The 18017-nt window shown below is 39.2% G+C and overlaps 1 protein-coding gene and 1 long non-coding RNA gene across 2 annotated transcripts in view; one reads left to right on the top strand and one right to left on the bottom strand.

Moving 5' to 3' along the window:
- PCBD2 (pterin-4 alpha-carbinolamine dehydratase 2) overlaps window positions 1–15398 on the top strand; it is a 33334-nt gene extending 17936 nt beyond the window's left edge. The window contains exons 3-4 of the mRNA XM_080996361.1: window positions 12745–12825; window positions 15090–15398. Coding sequence (XP_080852487.1) covers window positions 12745–12825; window positions 15090–15185 — 177 coding nt within the window. The 3' untranslated portion in view covers window positions 15186–15398. The remainder of the gene's footprint in view (window positions 1–12744; window positions 12826–15089) is intronic.
- Window positions 14489–17978, bottom strand: LOC308471979. Its single transcript, XR_013983219.1, has 3 exons — window positions 17889–17978; window positions 17139–17246; window positions 14489–15181 (listed from the first exon to the last, which is right to left on the bottom strand). It is a non-coding gene; the product is annotated as an uncharacterized lncRNA (long non-coding RNA).
- Window positions 17979–18017: the final 39 nt, after the last annotated feature.

The raw sequence follows: 18017 nt of genomic DNA on the forward strand, positions 1-18017 counted from the left end.
TTCATAAAAATTGTGTGTTCTTTTTCGTTATTTCTAAAAGCATTAAAAAAAATTATACTCTGTAATTAAAATCGACTCTGGCTGGTAAAAAGGTATAAAGGGGGTGGGAGAGAAAAACTACAATTATACCTATTTTAAAAATTAACCATTACTTGCCAAAAGAACATCAAACCCACTTAGCGGACATCCGTTAATCCAGTGGTTAGCTGTTTCAGGCTTTAATGCACACTGTTTTACACGTTAACGGTTTTGAAGTTCCAGGCCAAGGCTGACCTTTCACATCTGCTCCTTTCACAGTAGGAATCTCCACTTACTGCTTCCTGTCAGAGTGGATTACAATGACAAAGTGCAGAGCTTGTGCTGGCTGCAATTTCGTTTTTGATCAGAATTATTTCTTTCACAAACAATCACATTTGCTAAAATGTTACATCTGCTCTGAAAAACCACTGGCAGCTCCACAGTTTATCAGTTGGGATCAAGTACAGTTTTTCATTTTGTCTTTTCATAAAGCTGTAAATCAGCCTTACTTGCTGGGGCTCTATTTTTAGTTTTTTCCTCCGCTTTCGCTGTTTTGGAATTTTTGTTCTGGCTGGGCCAAGAAAGTTAACTGGTCAGTGCATTAAAGTAGCATGAATGTGTCTAAAATTCTAGATGTACAGGTGATTCCCCCCCCCCCTTTAGAAACTGAGAATTTCAATTCAGAGTTTCATTGTTGCATCTAGATCTTACAAGGTGTTGGTGAACCTACATTAACTTGATTTTTGTGTTTAGCAAACTCTGACATTGTTGATTGATGAAGGTTTCTTGTAATACAGTATTTTGAATTGTAAAAGGGAAGGTAGGGATTATTTTCTTGTGATTTGGTTTTATTTTCTTGATGAAGATGGCAGTAGAAGGAGTGAATTAGAGTAGATTCTTCATGCAAAGGACCATCTTCTGGATTTATATTACATACACCATTTTGTGTGTCTGTATAAAGGATTTATCTATCAATTTATTGCATTTCAGTAAGCATGTATGTTGCAGAATCTCAATGAAGATGTCTTTTTGAGATTCCTAAAAAAAAAAAAAAGCAGTTTCTCTTAAGTGTGAAGTACAAGCAAGTTCAAACTAACTGCTGGCTTTAGATAGAGACTGTCATCTTTCCTTTCCTTTCATCAGAAAGGACAAAGAAGAAGAAATGCTGCAACATGGTGGAATACATGGTCCTTTTTAAGGGTCACAATTCAGGGGCAAGGGACTTGATTAGCAGTGCAATTCCAGCCATGTCTACACAGAAGTAAGTCCCATTGAACTTACTTCAAGATAAGTGAGTATAGGATTATAGTCTAATGATTTAGTTGACTAATCAAACCCGTTGAAATTTGCAACCATAATAAAATCAAAGCAGGCTTCTTCATTGCCATTCTTCCGGTATAATTCAGACATTTTACCTAACCCTAAATAACAGTTTTATAATCCAGCATGCCTTTTCTTACACACACCCATAACACATTGTTTTAAATGCTAAAAGCAGAAGATAGGCCTTGGTATGTTCAGTGTATAAAAAAACTCCATTAAACAATTTAAACCTCTCTCTCGTAAAAAGGAAACTGCATAATGAAAGCTGGCTAGGTATAATTTTCACGTTTCCTTCTTCCTTATTTTAGCTTGGATCCAAAGTCTCCTTTATATTAAGACATAAAATATGGAAAATTGTCATTTGTGCACAGACATTAAAAACATTGTTCACAAACCAGTCTCTGGGATTTGCATTTGGCACAGAGAGTCTGGAGGATTCTACACTCTCAAATGAATCTAGTGCTAATTGCCATGTACACTTACATGCAGCTCCCAAGGGCCAGTGTGCCAGATTTATGCTATCTCTGGTACAAGAGCGACACACCTCCATACTTCTCAGCAGGGGATGCTGCCAGCTAGGCTGGTTCTTCTATGTAATTCTGAATGGATTGTCTGGAGGATCTGGGCCAGAGTGGGCTTGTGTATGAGGGGGGTCCATACCGGCAGGTGTCCTACAGTTCTCCCTTGTAGTCTTAGACTCCTCAGGCTGCCTCTGAACCAGATCGAAAGTTGAAGTAGGCTTCAAGTCTGACACTCACTGTTGCTTTATATAATATTACTGTCAATTTCAAATTAGTTTTAAAGTATAAATGATAATGCTGTTTCATTGAAGTTGATTTATGTTGGAAAGCAGATGAATAAATTAGTCGGATAATGGTCATTTATTTATTAGTGTTTAGAGTAATGATTTCCAAGGCAATTTTTTAGCCATGCATATTCTTTCTTTCTTTTTTGTCCTTGATTTTAAGTAAAAAGAAAATATTACTTTGTGATATTTGTGAGCTGTAAACCAGTAGGAGACCAGCCATTGGGCTCTTACCTTCAAGAAGGCATGTTTTGCATATGCTGTCAGTGCTGCTAATTTTTCAAAAAACCATTTATTTAGTAATGGGAGAACTCCTTTCGATTTGAGATTGGCCTTGCTTTGTTTCTTTCAGAGACCCAGAATTGCCATTAGGAGTTCAGTGAGGCCGCCTGTGAGCTGCTTGGAACCTCCCACTGTGGGCTCCAGAGCCCTGCCCTAACACTCCCTTCTGCTCTCCCAAAATTGTCTGGCGGCAGTGGCAGCAGACAGGAGGCTTCTATGTAAGGAAATACCGTATTTTTCGCTCTATAAGACGCACCAGACCACAAGACGCACCTAGTTTTTAGAGGAGGAAAACAAGAAAAAAAATATTCTGAATCTCAGAAGCCAGAACAGCAAGAGGGATCGCTGCGCAGTGGAAGCAGCAATCCCTCTTGCTGTTCTGGCTTCTGGGATAGCTGCGGAGCCTGCATTCACTCCATAGGACGCACACACATTTCCCCTTACTTTTTAGGAGGGAAAAAGTGAGTCTTATAGAGCAAAAAATATGGTAGGTTTAACCTTGGAGGGTGTTCCAGGGGGCGTAGGGTTTTTTGGATCTCCCTTCTCCAAGGGCAGGGACAGAGGCCTTGGAGAGGAGGATCTGACTCCCTGGGCCTGCTCTGTGAGGATGGAGAAAGTTCTGCAGTTGGTCTCCTCCATCAGTGTGGGCCAAAAGGAGGCCTGCCAGTGTGTTGGGAGAAACTGGTTGACCCCTGAATAGAGTAGGAGCTGCGCCAGCCCTCACTTTACAATAAAGGTTAGGGAAATCCCCCTCCCATTTTTCTTTTAAGCTTGAACAGGACAAAAAAGAAAGAGGAGAATTGTACCCTACACATCTCCCACTCTTCTGGGGAAGGGCCGTAACTCAGAGGCAAATAATCTATTTTGCATGGAGAAAGTCTCCAGGTTGGACTGTGAATGTCCCCTGTTTGAAACCCTGCAGCCACTGCCTATCGCTGTAGACAATATTGAGCTAGATGGACCAATTGGTTGGCTTGGTGAAAGGTTCCTGTGTTACTGTCCTAATTCTGGCAGAGCATAGGAAAAGGGGAACATACACATCCTGTACTTCTCCCACCCTCTTTGGATTTCTTTGCTCATAAATGCATGAATTTCTGTGTGGATACTTCTTTCTTGTTTTAGGATCTTTGTTGCCATACACCATTGTGCTTTCATGCCCTCCTTTGTGGGGAAGGGGCATTTCTGTGAGCAAGATGCTTGGGTTTATAATCTTACTGCACCTTTCCTTGAGTTTACAATTTCAGACATGCTCTGCTTGACACAGGTGTGAAGTTTGCTGTGTAATATTCAGAAATCACAGGTGAATAAAAATCATGTGAGCTAACAGTTTAAAAGTACATATTCTAATCAGAACGACTTTAAGAAGGGCCCGAAATGTCTAGTTTTCTTTGAGAGGTGCAATAAGGTAGTACTTTGAGTGTGTTTGAGCAAATGAACTCTCTGTCCTTTTGAATTGTACACAGAGACGTTATTATTTAAAGCCAATGATTGCTTTAGCAGGTGTTTTGCTGCTAGAGCTTATAGAATAACAGAATATTTTGGCTGAGTGCTGGAAGTCCATTTACTTAAAACAAAGAACAAAACACTCCATGACCACACAGGCATATTTCCTAATGCAAGTGACATCTTTTCTCCCACCCCGCTGCTTGTTGAGCACAAAGCATGATAACTAACCTGGGGAAAGGAGATGGTAGTGGGATGTCAGCTGGTATTTACCCTGTGGTAACCCATGGAACATCTTACATCCTTTCTTCTTTGCTGTTTCCTCCGACACACTTTTTTTTTTTTACAATACTACAAATAAAAAGCAATAAAAAGAAAAACATCACTTTCAAACCTTTTTGTGAAGCTGGAGAATGCTGTAAAAACTTGTGTTATGTTATGAAGAAATATAACCCCCCCCCCCCAAGTATGGCTTTATAAAGCAGCATCTGTGCAGTATGTTTAACGATCAAGGCTCCTACCTGTTTAGCATGATTTCTGAGTCTCTTTGCCAGAAATGTGGGCGAGGGTCCAAATAGCTACTTTCTGCTCACTTAAAAGCTTGTGCGTGGAACTTTCAATCCCACCCTCCCACACAGCTGACCTTCATGCTATATCAAAATGGTTTTTTAAAAATTCCCTTCAGATCAAAGGCAGTTTGTCATTTGGCATTGGACAGGGTGTGGGGAAGGAATGTTGTTTGAGAGAAACAAATTTGAGACCCTCTGGGCTCTGTTGCATGGTTCATTGGATCCTGGCTATAGAATCCAAGCTTGCCTCTTAGCTGAATTTTGTTCATGCTTTATAATTGCAAGTTGCTTTTGAATGTAAATTTATTGTTACTTATTTTATTTATTGTTACTTACTTTATTCATTTATTTCACAAAATTTAATACACCGCTTGATTGTGTAAAAGACCTCAAAGCTGGGCATTTGCATAGTTATGTAAGAAGTGAATGCATCTTTAGTCAGTGGAAATCAGGGTTCACCTGTGGAATTGGACCATGCAAAAATAGGTCACACTAAAGGAGAGTGTGGGCTTAATTCTTGCTAGTTATTTCTTTATCAATAAGAGAATCAAAGTTGCTAGTTATTTCTTTATCAATAAGAGAATTGACATGAAAAGACCTCCAAGATAGGGCACAGTAATAAAAAACATAATGGTAAAATATTCTTTAACTCTTAGTTCCCCACTACTGTAATGGAGTGTAAGGGCCGCTCATTTGCACACCTACTTAATATCAGTGGTGTGTAAATCATACATTTCCACCTGTTTTCTGACCAGTTTCTCCCACTCCTTTGCTCGCTGCTGGACCTACTCTTTACCTCTATTTATTTGGGAAATACATAGCTTCCAAAACTACTTAAGAATTAAAGCGTACTGATTTAAACTAATCTTTTCTCTCTATATCTCCTACCCACTCTTGCAGCTCTTGACGTTGTGCTAATACCTGCATGTGAAAATACTGTGTAACTGGCCATTACTTTTACCCACAGTTCGATTTGGCTGCATTTATTCTTCATGTCCTGAAAATTAGCAAATCATATGACAATAAACAGAAATGCCCTCAGTGAAGAGAGAGGGGGAAGCTGTTGTTTATCTGGTCAGGTGGTTTAGATTAGCAGTGGTGCTGGTCTGTATTATGTTACTTTAAATCATGGTGTCCCAACAGGACATAAATTATGAAGATTGTTACAGTATGTTTCATCCAATGTAAGATCAACAAATAGGAATAATTTTATAGGAAAATCACAGCATTTTGGCAGGACAGTTGTTAAAGAATTTGCTATAACGTGAAGTTTTGTTCACATTATTTGTTAATATGTAAAACATTGTTTGAATAACATACTTAGTGTAAACAGTCTAAATATCAAAGGCAAGAATGGCTTTTACAAGATTACACAGAGTGGCAAACTACTTAAAATAGATCAGTGTTTGTGCTTTTGCTGTCAAAATGTTTGATATAGAGCTGGCTAGCTAGTTTCTTCACCAGCATAATTGTAAACAAGTGTGGAAGCTATGGAGCAGTCTACAATCCTAGTAAAAAGGGCAAAGCCCCATATATTTTCTTTAAAGTTCTTCTAATTTTCTTAGAAAAATACAGAGTTGAGGTGTAGAGCTCAGTATCTGAGCACTGGTCTCTAACCTGCCCTTGAGCATAAAAAGAACAAAGTCTCTGTTATATATAAATAAGCTGTGATGAGGCAGATACCAGAAGTTCTGTAGGTTCCAATGTGGCATGCCTTGTTTTTTGCCCTACTGGAAGAATCTAAATTTGGAGCCCAACATGAATTAGTGTGCAAATGAAGTGAAAGTTGCACGTTGATGCCATACAGCTATAACTCTACTTTTGTATTTTTCAGAAGTGCAAACATTCTGATTTTTATCTTCATGAATGCCCTGACGCCCCCCACCCCCTCCTAGGATGTGGTAGGCTCCTAGAGGAGGCTGGTTGTCCAGACAATTGCAGTTTTCCTCTTTCTTCAGTGTTACTAGGGCAAGGAGGCAGCATATCTCTCCAAATATGATGTTATATACAGAATCAACTCTGTGTATATAAATGTAAACCAAGGTAACCCAGTAGGAGTCATTTGCAGAGAAAAGAGGAATTAATCATAACTGAGTGTAATTTTTAGGAAGTGTCAGTATATCACAGTTCGTTTAAACAAATTTCGGATCCATCTTCATTGTGATGAAACTTTCTTGGTATGATGGATCTGATATCAGAAAAAGGAAACCCAAGGATTAAACAGTGTACAGTTTGCATGAAATCCGCTCACATCCTCTGTTTGTGGATAGACAACTCTAGGGGTGCCTGTTGCCTTCATGCCCTGATTGTGATAAATATTTGGTTGGCCACTATTCAGAACAAAATGTTGGTTTAGCTGGTCACTTGTTCTGATCCAGCAAGGAGTTCCTATATGTGGGAAGTGGCATGCAATGTTGATGAGTGGCACTGAAGCACGTAACTTGGATTTGCTGATAAATTATTTGTAGAAAGTAGAATGGAGACCTATATAACACATCTATTCCCGATCCATTTTATACCCAGTTACTTAGAAAACTGTCTTATTGATTTTGGCTGTGTGTGTTGGACATAGTAATTGTCATTGGCACAAGAAGAGAATATTATGAAGCTAGTCAAAGCTAAGTAAAAGATAATTAGGAAGTGTGTAGCTTTCTAAACATAGCATGGCCTTCAGTAATTTTGTTCCATTTCCCAAAGAAATTGTATGAATCCTTAGAAGTGAATAGTATGCATATGTGTTGCAAAATGGGACCAGAATAATGGTTTGCTGCAGTAATGTTATAGAATGTGTGCTGCAGAAATCGTTTTACGACAGAAAAGCAAACATAGAATCATAGAGTTGTAGAGTTGTAAGGGTAATCTACCTACATGTTAAGAAATGCTTATCAAGCTTGGTAATGTACCCGAGCAATACGAAAGGCTGTGGTGGACTTATGTGTCAATATTGCCCTTGCTTGCACCCAAACTAGGGCTAAAGATGAATGAGGAAGTGTGCTGGTGCATAGATAGAAAATCACATCCACTTCATTTCTCTTACCTGGAGCAAAGTAATGGTAATTCAGGGCTCATGATTTGCCTTCTCCAAATAAACCATGAGTGTTAAGCCAATAACAAACCTTGGCTTTATCTCATTGTTTGGAGTGAAACAAACTGAGTTTGCATGTAAAACTAATCCAAACAACCCATAGCACTTTACATTGCTTGGATAAATTGCTTAATAAGTTTTATAAACATCTTCCAAAATCATTGGCTTGGATCCCAAGAACCAGGTGGATGGAGAAAATGCATAAGAGTTGTTCTGCAAGCTAGAGGAGTATGACTTGTAGTATACTACCACAATGTCCTGGTGAATTGCATTACTGTATGAGAAACATGGTAAATAGGGGAGGTGTAGGCTGTGTTATATAAAATATAGTGAGCTATAGAAGGCCTTGAGAAAAACCTTGTGACAATTTTGTGCACTATGACTTGTCTTCTGTTAGGTTGGAAGCAGTCCTTCCATGAGGGGAAGAGGTTTTTCTGCTAGCATCTTGGGAGCCATTTAGTTTAAAAAAGTATTGGAATAATTTTATTTCCTGATCTAAGAGTAATAGCAAATTACCCCAGACACAGTGTCCTCCTCTGATAGCTATTTGGTGATTCTGAGTGCAAAGAAGGTAGCACAAAATGTCCATTCATTTCTTTCTGTTTGGACAGATTTATCACAATGATGTCATCAAATGCAGATTGCATAAAAACATTGCCACAGCATATGGATGTTGTATGTTTCATATATCTGGCCCATATAAAAACAGTTTTCTGGCATCCCCTGATTGTTTTTCTTAGAGTATGTTCATTATGAGAAAGCAAGTCCTGTTGAGTTCAACACAACATGTTTAGGATCCCACATTTATGGAACTACCTGTATTTGCCTACAACAGAGGAATTTGCCGTCATTTCAGAGAAGTTTCAGCTCAGTTTTATTGGGAATACTAGATTATCAAGGCCATCTTTTTGTAAATGCAGACTATTGCTTATGGTTTTTAAGGATGCATTTCTAGCTACTTACTTAATTTTTTTTTTGCTTCTTAAAGATGTGATAGAACATTTTAATGTCTGTATTTTTGTGCTTGTCCTTTAAAAACAAAACACTTTAGAATAATTCTAGCCACATCACTGTTGTTATCATGACCAGAAGTATGATGTTGGAGTGTGATGAAACCTTTGGAACTGGCTATTTATTTATCTGACTTTTCAAGGCACAAAGCCTTCTCAAAGCTTCTTTCTGATAAACAAGTATCTAACCCTCTTCAGGAATCAAGAAGTGGCACCCAATTGTGATATGAGAAGGAGGGGGAAATTGTAATGTAGGCTGCAATGTTTGTTACACCACTTAATTACATTAGTAAGCAGTGCACATCAATTTCCTAAATATAAATGAATGAATGAATGAATGAATATGCTAACTCCATTCAGGTATCAGGTCTACTGATGTTTAGGGCTTGTGCACTGCATATGCTATATAAAAAAATACGGTTTTGTGTAATGTGTCATAGTTTCCTGGAGTTGCAACTAAAAAAACCTAGTTGGAGCATGTTGAGGATGATGAGAAATTCTCTGTGAAAAATCAGACATATCAGACATTTGTATCTGAACATATCTCATATGGGCTTCCTTAGAAAGGCATTGAGTGCATTTACTGAGAGAGACAAGAACTTTTCTCCCTCTCCTCTTTATCCTTTGGGCCAGTTCTGCTGATAAGGTGTGGAGTTGAAATCCTGGACTATTGTATATTGCTTTGGGAAACAATTCATAAATTAAACACACACACAAACACACACACACACACACAACCTCTTCTTCATCCTAGCAAGTGCCAGATCACAGTAGAAGCCAATGACCTTTCATGGCTTTTCCACTTACCTCATGGATAACATGAGTCTGCATGATTCTGCACACTTCTAGTCTTCCTGGCCCAAGGCTTGGGCTGTGTATGAGTAGTTTGCTCAAATGTTTCTACCTTGGCTTCATTTTACCTATTTTTTAGGAAGTTTTAGCTTGGTTCCTTCCTTCCTTCCTTCCTTATTTATTTATTTTTTAAACTATTTTTATATTGCCTTTCATCCCTAACAAACCTTTTCAGGATTTATTTTTCACTTTCAATCAGTGGGATAAGGAGACACCTTGGCCTTAAAGTGGCTCTCATTATTAAAAGAATCACAGTGCTAATTTTTGTTTTCCACTGAGTTGCTTTTTAAAACTGATGATTTAAAAATCTGGATATGAAAATACACCCATTGTGGTAAACTAGAATAGTTATGGTGCTGAAATGAAGGTCAAGGCCATGGTGGTATTTTTCAGAATAAACAAAACACTTTCCAACATGAAGCGGCTTGCTAGCAAACAAAACTCACCAAAACGAATCTGACACTACTGCCATATCACGTATGCTTGACCATGATCTTGGCTCGCAGACTGCTTAATAATATTCCTTCTTTTAAATTAAAGTTGAAGAAGTGCAGACTCCAGCTCAAATTAAGATTGGCCGTGATGCCGGAATCTGGTAATTACTTTAATTGATCACCAGATAGTTTCCTTGATCACCAATTACACCCAATTACTGATTATGTTTCAAGACGTGAAGAAATGTCCAAACTGATTATGTAATAATGTTTTCATATATAATCAATCCTAAATAGCTTCTCCCTCCACTGCCAATTGTATTTTATAAAAGGAAGGTTACAGGCCTACAGATACAAAAGGTGATCCATAAACAATAAAGTTCTAATTTCATTTAATTAGCAAGGGAAGTATTTAGGGGGCTTAATGGAGATTGCTCTGCTGAAATTACTTCAACAGACCTGCTTCTCATTTTCATGGTACAAAATGTATGCAATAGGGGGGTGGCTGTACGTGTTTAAAATGGACTGTAACCAAGATTTGTGCCTCTTGCACGTCCATGTAAACCTGATCAGAAGACTTCAATATTCCATGCTACATATGTGCAAATCAACAGTCCTTACAAGAGGGACAAATCCATTTATTTACTTAAAATGTGCCATGTAACCTTTGAAGCCCAAGAGGTCTTAGAAATGCACTTCAAGTTGATTAATATTACTTTTTTTATTTGAATGAGACTTGCCTGTGCTTAACTTTCCCTAGATTATGTCCGGTGAAGTTTAGCCTACATTCTAATGGCTGAATTATTCCCTACGGGATGGCTACCAACTAACATTTACCCTCTGATTTGCTTGCCCTGGCCTGCTTATAAAAACATAGGAAGTTGACCATATACAGCAGCCAGCCATATGTTGAAGAAAGCAAATATTAAATTAAAATACTTGTACAGTTGGTATTTAAACATAGTTATTCACAAAGGTTTCAAAACTGCTTTTTACAAAGTTTTGAAAACATTACCATTTAGTGCAAGTGAAATAAAGACTGCACTTCTGTTCACGTTTACTGGAAAACACGTCCTGTAGAACTGAGTGGCGCTTAAATTCGGGTAAACATGGATAGGTTGAGGCTGCGACGAAACAAGACTGTCAAGGAAACCCGTATTGGAACGCTCCTGACCGTTTCAATTGCTGACAGTTTGGTGATTTGTAAATGAAAAACTTCATTGGAATAATTTGCCCTGATTGTAATGACTGCATTCATCTTGCTGACAAAATGGTTTGCAAAGCCATACTTCATTCAGTCACCAGTGGCGGAGGAAAAAAAAATACTGGAACTATTACCGACCATTATGCTGTTTCTTGATTATATGTGTGTTCAAAATTGCTGCTGTAGGATTGAACATATTTCTATGCAGGCCCTTTTGTAATGAAATTTCAGTTAGATTTATGGTTAGATAGTAAATTTATAAAGATATATTTTTAAAGAACCTATTTAATACATCATAGATAAATTTCTTTTAAAATAATCTTTACACTAGGCTATTAGTAGTACTTTTGACTTCAGTAATTGAAGTCAAGTTACAGAGTTAGATTCACACAAAGCCAAGCTGGTGTAGCCTAGCAGATAAGAGTTTGTGTATGGAAGCATCTGACTCAAATCTCACAACAGCCACAAACTCACTAGGTGGTCAGTAAGCCAAATAATATTGTCATAGTTTCCCTGCCACCAACAACAGTAGTAGTAGTAGTAGTAGTAGTAGTAGTAATAGTAATGCTCTTTTATAGAGCTTTTGTAAGAATCGCTGAGGTAATGTATCAAACCAAATCATTGCACACATAAAATGAAATTTCCCCTCCCTCCCCCTGCATGCCCCCCTCCAGCCGCTCTCAAATATTCTCCAGAGGGTTGGGTGGATCCCCCAGAGCAGATTGGATGGCGAAGTTCCATTGCTCTTGCAGAAGTTGTTCTATGTGCAAAAGAATTTCATTATCTACAACACCATCCATTTGAATTACTTTGAATGCAACCCCTAAAGTATATTTCCTATGTTCAATGTTAGTCATACTCAGTGTAAACTCATTCAGATTAATGGTCTTAAGCTAATCATGTCCATTAGTTTCAATGGGTTTACTCTAAGTATAACTCATGTTGGATGTAACTTGAGAAATTTTATTATTATACGGATGGGCTTGCTATGTTTTTCCACCTCACCGTCAAATATTGTATGGCCATTGAGAATTAATTCTCGGCTAACACTTCTATTCCTCAAGTGAAGTTATGCTGGGCTTTGTTTGCATTGGAACCATTGCAGGCCTTTTCTCAGCATCTCCCTTGTTTCGTAGTTGCCCTTCCCTTCTACTCTTCTTGCACAAGTTAAAAGTGGCATATGTATGTAAAAAAAAAGAGAGAGATATATGATAGGAGTGTATAAAATTATGCATGGCATGGGGAACAGTGGATTGTGAAAATATTTTCGCCCTTTCATGTAAAACTAGAACTTGTGGAAATCCAGTGAAGATTCAGGACAGGTAAAAGAAAAGATTTCTTCATTCAGTGCACAGTTAAACTATGCAGGCCCATTGCCGCAGGAGACAGTGATGGTCACCAACTTGGATGGCTTGAAAAGGCTATCCATGCTTATCATCCACAGTGGCTCCACAGTCGGAGGCAGTATGCTGAAAGCCTCAGGACAGAAGAATGTTGTTGCACTCAGGTCATAACTTTGGGTTTGCCACTGGCATCTGGTTGGCCACTGTGAGAACAGGATGCTGGACAAGATGGGCCACTGGCCTGATCCAGCAAGGCTATTTTTACAACTTTTTTTTTAATGCAGGTTTTTTGTTTTGTTTTTAAGTTTTCCCATAAGGAGGGAAACATCAACAAAGCATATAATACCTTTACATTTTCTTCTTCTTCTTAACACAGGCTTTTGGCTTTATGACTCGTGTTGCTCTTCAGGCCGAGAAGATGAATCACCACCCTGAGTGGTTTAATGTATACAATAAGGTAATGAAATGCACCATAATATACTTATTTTCATTGGCTGGTCATACTTGAAAAACAGCCTGGAAATGTGAGTAGAGAATCTTGGCCTTATTTGTTGTTTCTGCTATCCTACGCTTGCTCTCACCTTCCTGAAAGGTGCTTCCTCCATTCACAACAGAGTATTTCAGAGTCTTGCATGCTTCTGTTAACCTCCCAGCATTGAGACTATATTTTGCTGATTTTAAGGTGCCAGTACTTCTAGGGCTGCTTGAGAGATATTAACTCCATGTTTATAAAAATCATGTATGGCACACTGAGGAAGACATTTGTGTAAATATATTAAGTATCTAATGCTGGAAACAGATGGTGGTTTTAAGAGCTGGACATTTGAGAGAGGCCTTTCCCCCTCATAACATACATCAGAAGTGAGGAGCCTGTGAGTTTCCTGATGTTGGATGGTGCTTCCCATTGTCCCTGACCATTGGCTGTGTTGCTGGGGCTGCTAAGAATTGAAGACCAAGTGCCATAGATTCCTCACCCAAGTTGTACAGACCTATTTCCTTTGTCTCACTGTTACTTTGGGTCAGACAGGTTGTGCAGCTTTTTTAAAAACTGAAGAAAGCAACTCAAAGCCTGTTTTGCCATACATGAGTTTAGGGTGACCCTACAACACACCATGAGCTGCAATCCACCTTCCAAAGTAGATCTCTAAAATTTGTTTCTCTTTAGACCTCTTAAAAGTAAAAGTAAATTAAGACCTCTTTGCTTTCAAATTTTCCAAATCTAATGATAAATTAAGAAATCAGAAATTCAGACTCTTAGGAAATGTAGAATCACAATTAGTATTATTTATTAAATTTGCCCAGGGCAACCCAAAGCAACTTACAACCAAAACATGCCTCTTAGCTCTGAAATGAGGGATAGAAAACTTGTGAAGGGGGCAGGAATCTGTGAGAAAGCAACTTGAAATGAAAGTCTCAGAGAAGGATCTTAAACTTAAATGCTTATGATTTGGGCATTATAAAAGCTGTTTGCTAAGTGTTCACATTGCACTGTGAGAAAGGTTTGCTTGCAGATAAATATAACCCATTTAAAACCAAATCTAAGGGTGACTAAGGGACGCGGGTGGCGCTGTGGGTAAAACCTCAGCGCCTAGGACTTGCCGATCGCATGGTCGGCGGTTCGAATCCCCGCGGCGGGGTGCGCGCCCGTCGTTCGGTCCCAGCGCCTGCCAACCTAGCAGTTCGAAAGCACCCCCAAGTGCAAGTAGATAAATAGGGACCGCTTACCAGCGGGAAGGTAAACGGCATTCCGTGTGCTGCGCTGGCTCGCCAGATGCAGCTTGTCACGCTGGCCACGTGACCCGGAAGTGTCTGTGGACAGTGCTGGCTCCCGGCCAATAGAGTGAGATGAGCGCACAACCCTAGAGTCTGTCAAGACTGGCCCGTACGGGCAGGGGTACCTTTACCTTTAAGGGTGACTTGTATGAGTGCAATATGCACAGCATCATTTCTGATAATAACAGACTCCTATATTTGTATTGAAAATTGATAATCAGTAGTACTGGAAAGCAAGAAGTCTGAGTTAAACATGTTTCCGGCACAGTTTTCATATCTGAGAGTTAGACAAAAATCATATAGACTTAAAGTCTCTATCACTTACCTCCCTCCACCATTTTTTCCCCGGCTAACAGATATTTAGCAAAGTAGCATGTAGCATTCCATTATGGAGGTGTCAATAATTCCTTGCAGGCAGCTGTATTTTACCATTAAAGGACCAATCTTGTTTGTTTTCCCTTTCAGGGCTGATCTGCAAAGTACTGCCAGCTCTTCACCGTTAGGATTCTGGTTTGAGTCGCACAACTTAATATTTGCAGTTGAGTCAATGACTTGATTTCCTTCTGAAATCAATCTGTGCAACTCTTCCCCCCCCCCCCAAACTGAGTAACTTAATTGGACACCTCTTTCTGGAAGGAGCCCAAGAATCCTAACCCTAAAGTGTTCTCTGTGCTCTGCGCTGGAGCTCTCTTTGGTTAGTCTCCAAGTTCTTTCAAGGCTGCTCACCTGACAGCTGTGTTATGTGATGCCTTTTTATTTGAAAAAGCCGTGCCATTCCAATTTACAATCAGACAGGTCTTTTTTTATTTATTTAAACCTACTGTTTGTAAATATACAAATCAAGATGTGTGTAAAAGAGTTTCAGGCTGAATCCGGATCTGGTCAGTCTGCATTAGACCACATGGGCTGGCGAATTATATATATTTTCTTCTTCTCTTGTTAAAACAGGTCCAGATAACTCTCATTTCCCATGACTGCGGTGGACTGACGAAGCGAGATGTCAAGCTGGCTCAGTTTATTGACAAAGCTGCTGCATCTGTCTAACAAATGAATGCCGAAATCATCACAAAATAGCATTTCCTTCAAAATATTTTTCTTTGCATTGTTATGAGATGCTTGTTCAGTCCTCTCTCTCTCTCTCTCTCTCTCTCTCTCTCTCTCTCTCTCTCTCTCTTCTTTCTTTTTGAAAATTGATTTCAAATTTCTCCATTGCTTCCGGGGCTGAAGAGTAAGGAAAGAGAGATTCCTTAGGCATGTCCTCATACAGTGGTGCCTCTCAAGACGAAATTAATTCGTTCCGCGAGTTTTGTCGTCTTGCGATTTTTTTCGTCTTGCGAAGCACGGTGTCGGGAAAGTTTTGGAAAAGCTTCAAAAATCACCAAAGTCTTCAAAAACCTCAAAAAAGGCTACCACACCGCGTTCTATGAGTTGCTCCTCAAAGTCAAGTCGCAACTGTATTAACGGTGTTAAGAAAAAGGAAACAAACTTGCAAGACGTTTCCGTCTTGCGAAGCAAGCCCATAGGGAAAATCGTCTTGCGAAGCAGCTCAAAAAACAAAAAACCCTTTCGTCTAGCGAGTTTTTTGTCTTGCGAGGCATTCGTCTTGCGAGGTACCACTGTATCCTGTAATGGAGAAGACACAGATCAGCTTGAGAACTGCAGCCCAAATTTCTGATACTGCATTGAATGGTGATAAGCATTATTTGTAACCGCAGCTTTTGCTTGATAACTGACCTGTAGTAACTTGCGCATCAAAGGCTGAGAGATTAAAAGGCCCTTTCCAATTTATATGGACATCCTGATGCTTTTCAGGCTCTCCCATTTCACACTGTAGGTCCTCATGACAGCCCCCTCACCCCACCAAAAAGAAGACTCACCATCCTCATGCATGGGACTGTTGGATACCAGCCATTACACATGACCTAATTATGTGCTCAAAGGTCACGTTGCATTCTTGAAAATCATAATGGTTTATGGACTTAAAAGAATTGTCGCCACAATCCAGTTAGGGTTAAGTTCCTTTAAGTCACGTTGATTGCATCTTTTTGCCCAATGTGGGACTTGAACCCACCACCCTGAGATTAAGAGTCTCATGCTATGCCGGCAGAGTTTGGAAATGTGTCCCACCTTGTTCATTGGGGTTTACTCCCTGGATGGGACTGCAATCTGAGATGACTTTCTTAAAAGACCTGTTAGGTATTTAAGGCATTTGTGTGGTTTTTAAGCAGGGCATTGTAGTAAAATATTTTTCAGTGGGGGGGAAAAACAACTTGTGTTATGAGAGGCAAAAATCATGTGAACATTTGGAATGAGTAAATGGAGTTCTTCTGTAATTTGTTTCTGTGTAATTTTTATTCTGTATCATTGTGATAGTGACAAAGTGCTTTAGCATAAACTGTATATTCTTATTGGAAATTCTTGGATTTATAATGTTCATCTTTATATATGTCTGCCTAAAACAAATTCCTATGGTATTGTTGCCAGATGTCCCATATTTTACAGCCTTGGGGCTATTTGCTTTTAGCATGAGACTGTTTTATGTTTCATCCAGTGAGAAATAAGCAGCAGTAACTACATAGATAATATGGCTTAATATATAATAGGCGGCTATGTGGGGAGTACAAAGTGAATATGCACATTCGGGATTGCCGCTCCTTAGTTTTTGAAGATATAGGAAGACAAACTAGATTGTCCAGAAAGAATACATAACTGAGATGTTATTGCCTCCCACGATAAAGTAAGCCATTTACTTACTATGAAAACTAATAATAATAATAATAATAATAATAATAATAATAATATCTTTATTGTCATTGCCCCCTTCGGGGACAACGAAATTACTTGACTGCTCCATAAAAACACTAATTAATCAATACAGTATAATACAGCAAGGGAGATTAGATGACTTTCAAAGTCCGGGCTTCCCATTCAGGGCCGAGATCGCTCTGGAGAAGAAGTAGATGATAGTAGATGAAAGTATGCAAACACCTAATGCACCTGAATTAAGGCTTTGTCTCTGATCTTCAAAACTATTAAGTCACTGTGGAAGCCCAGTTGTGCTCAGTGGGTATCATCATCATCAACATTTCAGATGTTTACCTGCCCCTTCACAATAAAATACAATATTAAAATCAGTTTAGAACCAATTACAGACACAAGAATAGGGTGTGAACTAAATAGTTGCATCTCGGGTGTCATTGTTGCATATGTTATGAGGACAGTGTTGCAAACCACACTGGTGTTCAGTAGAAGGTGAGAGATTGGGAAGAAAAGCAAATGTTGGCCTTTTTCACGATAAGTTCCTTCTCTGTAGGGAGGAAGGGGGTCCTGTGTGAATTGTCACCGCCTACCTCTCCCCTGGCAGGGAGTCAAACTTTCAAGAGGGTACACCTGGTGAGCAGGGCAACCCTCTTGCCAGTCTCTGTTGCCCCCTGAGTACATTATTAGGGCACTCCACTACCTTAAATGATCTAATGTGACACTATGCTCCTATGTATTTCAGTAAATATGCCAATTTCTGGTGCAGTTCAGCTAGGTGGACAACATCCTGTTCTCTAGCAGAATAGAGCCAGGCTCACAGTAGGAAACAGTTCTAGTACGTTTGAGCTAAATTTCCTCCAATCATTCCCTGAATGCGGGGAAGTATTTGTCCTGACTCTGAGCAAGATGGGACTTATAGGTAACAGTGCTTAGGATTTCTGAATTGTTTGGATCCAAAATGTTTGGATTCATCTTATTGTTCCTCACCTCTTTCAAGTGGTAGTTTTCTCCTAGTTCATAAATTTGTTCCCTGCGTCTGTTTCAAATGGGACCGCATATTCCAGATCTTGCACATGCCATTCTAGAACTGTATACTGTATGTGATCTCATAAAGGG

This window comes from Podarcis pityusensis (assembly GCF_964106645.2).
Source record: "Podarcis pityusensis genome assembly, chromosome: 2".
Classification (NCBI taxonomy): Eukaryota; Metazoa; Chordata; class Lepidosauria; order Squamata; family Lacertidae; genus Podarcis; species Podarcis pityusensis.